Source organism: Lipotes vexillifer, unplaced genomic scaffold (genome assembly GCF_000442215.2).
Source record: "Lipotes vexillifer unplaced genomic scaffold, Lipotes_vexillifer_v1.1 scaffold520, whole genome shotgun sequence".
In the NCBI taxonomy this organism is placed as follows: Eukaryota; Metazoa; Chordata; class Mammalia; order Artiodactyla; family Lipotidae; genus Lipotes; species Lipotes vexillifer.
The window spans coordinates 597,289-603,594 of NW_006784004.1; the positions used below are offsets into that span (position 1 = coordinate 597,289).

General features: G+C 35.7%; 1 protein-coding gene across 1 annotated transcript in view; it reads left to right on the plus strand.

The window, feature by feature from the left end:
- Positions 1 to 6,306, plus strand: part of HERC4 (HECT and RLD domain containing E3 ubiquitin protein ligase 4) — a 130,533-nt gene that overhangs the window by 120,471 nt on the left and 3,756 nt on the right. Inside the window, 1 exon segment of the mRNA XM_007456472.1 lies at positions 2,576 to 2,759. Within this exon segment, the coding sequence (XP_007456534.1) occupies positions 2,576 to 2,759 (184 nt within the window).

Sequence of the window (6,306 nt, forward strand, 5' to 3'; positions counted from 1 at the left end):
AGATGGTAAGAGTAGCATCCATAAGGATACTATTAAAAAGTGAAAAAAATTCACTGAAGGAAATGGAATGAGTGAAATTTGTCAAAGAAATGGTACGAAAAAAAATTTCCCAGAACTGAATGACATGCCTTTTAAGATGGAAAGCATGGGAACTGAAAAAACATATGCCAAGGCAAAAATACATGAAATTTCAAAACCCAAAGAAAAAGGGACCCTAAAACCTTCCAGAAAAAAAAAAGCAGACCATACACAAAGAATTAAGAATCAAAATAACATCAGACTTCTAAAGAATGACACTGAAGCTAGGAGATCAAAATTCTGGAAAAAATTATTTTTAACATAGAATTCCATATTGAAACTATCAAGTATGTGGTGTATAAAAACATTTTTATACATGCAGAGTCTCAGAGAATTTACTTCCAGCTCATTTTTCTTAAGAATGTGTGGAGGATGTGTCCTACCAAAACAAGGAATTGAACCAAGAACAAGGAAGACAGGGGATCCAAAAAAAAAACAAATAGGAACAGCAGTGTGTACATGATTTAGAAAGAGCAGTCAGTCTGCGGTAGATCAAGAAGATGGAGGGCTCCAGGAGGAATGTCTTCAGGAGAAAGAGGCAACCTAAAATATTTGAATGAATCTAGAAGAGATTGACATTTCTGTTGAAGTTGGAGATGAGGTAGCAACCTAAGGGAAACAAAAGTTCTTTTTAAGAAAAGTAATCATAGAATACTCCCTAGCTGAATATTTATAATCATAAAAATGTTAATAAATATTGAAGCAATATTCAGTATTCACTTCATCAGGTAATATTTATAATTGTAAATCAAGGAATAACAATAGAACTGTGTTGTTGAAAGTTTGAAGGTAAATATCAGAAGGAATAGCAAAAATAGTTAACAAATAGTTTTCTTCAAATTGCCAGGGACTTGATCCAAATGATTATAATCCTGATTCTACTACTTAGAAGCTGTATAACTAAGTTTAGGTAAATTAGTTTATGTCTCCATGCCTCATAGTCTCTTTTTCCGTAAAATGGGATGATAAATTATACATACTTCATGGGGTTATTTTGAGGATTAAATGAGGCGATAATTTTAAAATGTTTAGAGTAGTACCTAGCACATGTATGTGCTCAGTAAATGTTGGCTGTTAGGATTATTACTGTTTGACATTTTAAACTGTATATACTTCTACTTTGATAAAAAATAAAGCTGTTTTAAAAATAATGTGAAAATAAATTAGGTCTTTCTACTTACCCCTTAAAAAAAATCTTGGTTTTGAAAAACTTTGACTATGATTTAGAAAGATTGTTTTTTTCAGCTTTTAAAGTTTCTATTGTTGGACTAATTCTTTAAGTTTCTAACAAATATTGTTTCCCATAGATTATTTAGAAGTAATTTAAAGAATTTTGATCTTTGTACTGCCCGTCCTAGTTACATAATGCAAGTGTTGAAGGCAAAAATGTTAGCCCATAAAACAATTTAACCTTTTGTACTTAAGAGACTTAACTAGTATAAATTTGACTTTCTCATTAGATTAATTATAAAATTATGCATTACAAAATTATCTGTTTCTTCTCATCAGAACCTTATGCTGATAAGCATATGCTATTATTAATTTTTCCTTAGGGCCACCCAGTTTTATAATGTCCTCCTTTAACCTTTTTTTTTTCCCCTCTTTGTAAATTCAGTTTGGTATTATTTTAAACTTTGCTAAAATGATTATCTGTAGATGACTAAATTTACCAGTATTCCCATTTATAGAATCATCCTTTTTAATTTGGAAAACAGGAGTATGAAATATCGAAATCCTCTAGTACCCATTCTCATTATTGGTTTGACCAGATAGCTCATAAAGTGTTTGTGGCTAACAGAACAAATTGAATAAAATTGTAGTTCTAATTACTGGGTAAAGGGGTTTCCTTTTGTATCATAACAGGAAGAAAAGCATCAAAAGTGTTCATGTGTATGTGTGTATTTATATGTATGTGCACATACATTTGAAAAGAAACTGCATTGGTAATCTTTAATGATTATCCTTAAAGAATACTTAGTGTCCCTCTTGCGTTTTTAGTTTTTTAAATAAATTGTGTTATCAGACTCCTTGAAACCCAAGGAAAATCAGACTGTAGTCTGTCAAATAGTCTGAATCCCAAAGCTCTCATTTTTTTTTGTCACCTAGTATTTTTAAGAGGTTATTCTTTTTAGGGATGTATGTGGAATGGTACATATAAATTCTGAATAGTTTGTGAATAATTAAAAAAAATTTTTATAGCCATTTGTATCATCATTCTCCCCATTAGGAAATGAAATCTTTCACTTAGAAATAGCCTAAGAATGGCTGTAAATGAGAGATTGTACATGCCTCATAGATATACCAGATTTTTGTATAGAAAGAATAATAGACTTCTTCATAAAGACTTTGTCCCTTTGAACCTTACTCATACTTTCTCAGTTTTATACATAAGTAGCAAAAAGTACAGCTGCATTCAAAGTTTTAATAAGACTTCAATATGTATTCTCTATAAAAAATGATTTTTATATTCTGTGCATGTGTGCTTTTTCATTTCTAGGCAGGAGTTTGTTGATGCTTATGTGGATTACATATTCAATAAATCGGTGGCTTCCTTATTTGATGCTTTTCATGCGGGCTTTCATAAGGTCTGTGGAGGAAAAGTCCTTCAGCTCTTCCAGCCTAATGAACTACAAGCAATGGTTATTGGAAATACAAATTATGACTGGAAGGAACTGGAAAAGGTAGGGGAAAACAAATCTCTGATATTGTTTAAATGGAAAGGCAAAAGGAAAACATGGCTTGTTGATGGAAATCTTGCTCTTTCATTCATTATTTTCCATTTTACACTATTTAGTACTATCGTTTTTATAGGAAAACACTGTACCCTTCTTACTCCACAATGAATGAATTTTAATTCTATGAATTAGATAGCATTTTTATATCTCTGGTATTGGTGGTATTCATATAGAAAAATATTATCTATGACAGAGGCTTGAATAGAAGCCCCAGCTAAAACTGAATGGGTTTTCATTCTGCCTCAATCCTAGGAAAACCATTATGAAAAGCACTCACAGTGATTAAGATCTTTGTTTCCTTTTTTTCTGATTAGTCTCAATGTTAAAATTTTTATCACAGAATAAATAATACTCATGATTTTCATTACTGATGCCTTAACCAACACAGGAAACTTCAGGGAGAAGATTGGGAATTTTTTAACAACTTTTTTCTTTTCCTTCTTTTCTATACAAGTAATTCTCAGATATTTCTTCAGATAAACATTTAGTAAAAAGTGCTACGTTAGATCAACGTTAAGAAAGATGTATGCAGGGTTGATCTGTACATTTTTCCATCTTTGTAATCTAGCAACCTCTGATACAGCTTTTGCATTAGTAGTTCTATACTGTGTACCTGTTAAGTTAGCTAACATAAAAAAATATGTCATTAAGTCTAACAAGGATACAAAGCATTGGGAACTTTTATACATTGCTGTTGAGAATACAAATGATACAGCCACTTTGGAAACAGTTTGACATTTTCTTATAAAATTAAACATATATTTGTTACATTCTCTAGCAGTTCTATTCCTAGGTATTATGTTCACACAAAAATCTGTAAACAAGGGAGGAAAGAAGCATTATTGTTTAATGGGTACAGAATTTCAGTTTTGCAAGATGAAAAGCTTCTGGAGATGGAAAGTGGTGATGGTTGCATGTAATGCCAATGTATTTAATGCTACCCAACTGTACACTTTAAAAAGGTTAAGATGATCAGCTTCAGGTTATGTGTATTTTACTACAAGGTATTTTTTTAATTATGTTTTTAAAAATCTGCAGACAAGTCAAACACTGCAAACAATGCAGATATCCTTCAGTGGGTGAATGGATAAACCAACTGTGCTGCATCCATACAGTAGAATACTACTGTGTGTTAAAACGGAAGGCACTATTGACACATGCAACGCCTGAGATGACTCTCAGAGTCCTTATGCTGAGTGAAAGAAGTCAGTCTCAGAGAATTACATACCATATGATTCCACTTATATGACATTCTTGAAAAGCCAAAACCATGGTGAACAGGGGCTAGGGATGGAGAGAGTGTGACTGCAGAGGGGTAACACAAGAGAGTTCTTTGGGTTGATGGAATTGTTCAGTATCCTGATTGTGGTGGTGGTTTATCTCTACATGTGTTTCAAACTCATGGAACTATACACACATCAGAAAAAGTCAATTTTACTGTGTAATAATCTAGGGAATAAAAGTTTTAAATTAAAAAAAAACTAGGACTTCTGGTTAGACGTATTGGAATAAACACATTTTTCTCTGCTCCCTCCCAAAATCTCACTAGAATGACAATAAAGGAATAAAGATAGGAATAACCACCCCCCGCCCCCCAAAAAATACAGTGAGCAAGAGAAAAAATAGTTTTGGAAGATAGAAAGTAGGTGGATGGGGACTTCCTTGGTGGTCCAATGGTAAGGAATCCGCCTTCCAATGTAGGGGACGTGCGTTTGATCCCTGGTCAGGGAACTAAGATCCCACATGCCGCGGGACAACTAAGCCCGCTCGCCACAACTGCTGAGCTGACGCACCTCCGCAAGAGAGCCTGTACACCGCAAACTACAGAGCCCACACGCTCTGGAGCCCCCACGTCACAACTAGAGAGAGAAAACCTGCACGCCACAACTAGAGAGAGACCTGAACAGACAGTGGCACCATAATGAGAAGATCCCGCATGCCTCAACAAAGATCCCGTGTGCTGCAGCTAAGACCCGATGCAGCTAAAAAAAATAAGGAAAATAAATAAATACTTTAAAAAAGAGAGAGAATAGGTGGATGAGTTGAGTGACTTAGAACAAAGAAAATTGAATTCGAAGCCTCCAGAGGGACAGGGTTGTCAAGAGGCAACCCGTGTCACAATGTAGAATCTCTGAAAGGCTTAGGAATTGGCACATCATGCTACTGTAACGGCAGGGATGCAGGGCAGGGCTAAAAGCAATAGGATTACTTCAGAGCTAATTTAAGGAATTATTAGACCTCTCACATCCCCTTTCCTACCCAGCAAAATACAACTCTGGAGAGAGGCTTTAGAATCTGGGAAAATAGGTAGAACTGAAGCTGGCACTCAGAAAGCTGGTAGCCAGGCTTAAATCCTCTAGGAAGGAGAGTGAAGATTTCTTTTTGGGGGTAAATTGATCTGCTGAAGAGAAGAAAGCTGTATTGACTTTAAGGATACCCCAGTGGAAATGGACCCCACCTCCAGTCACTCTACAATGAAAACAGTGTAATGACCTCTCATCACACTTTAGATCCTACACAGTTTATCCTTCTTGCCTCATCTTCTTTCATTCCTCCTCTCACTCTGCTTTAGCCTTATTGGCTTCTTTGCTGAGCCTAGAACCCTCCAGTCTTGTGGCCTTTCTATTTCCTGTACCTGGAATTCTCTTCACCTTGGTAATTCCAAATGTTTCTTGCTCTCACTTCATGTCTTTATATGTTTTCAGAGACCTTCACTCGGTAACTTACTAAAAATTGCACATGTGCACATATACATCCCTATCTCCCTTCTGTGCTTTTATTTTTCTTCTTGGAATTTGACTAAATAAAACTTTACTTAATTGTCTTTACTGTCTGCTGCTCCTTACCCCCCACTACAAATGTAAGCACCATAAAGGCAGGATTTTTTTCTCTTGTGTTCACTGCTGTATTTCCAGAGCCTTAGAAGGGTACTCAGCAAGTAGTTAAAACCTTGCCTGAAGATATAACTGATAGAAGTGTTCATTTAGTGAGACAGGACATTTTTTTTAGTATATTTTAGTGTACTTAGTATACTTAGTTTTTTCCACTGTGTATCTGATTCATTATAATTTCATTGATTATGATTTATGACTTTAGATGCTCTTCTTCATCAGGACTGTGTACATATTTCCCCAGAACCATCTTGAGGTTTAAAAATAAAAAGGAAAATAGAAAAAACTAGGCATCCTCCTTTCATTTCCCCACTAACATGGTCACAGACTAATTCAAACAAGTTAATACATCAGCTGATTTCTAAAATTCAAACCATTTTCTCCAAACCTTTATAAATTAATAGCAAGGGCTTCCCTGGTGGCACAGTGGTTGAGAGTCCGCCTGCCGATGCAGGGGACACGGGTTCGTGCCCCGGTCCAGGAAGATCCCACATGCCGCGGAGCGGCTGGGCCTGTGAGCCATGGCCGCTGAGCCTGCGCATCCGGAGCCTGTGCTCCACAACGGGAGAGGCCACAACAGTGAGAGGCCCGCATACCGCAAA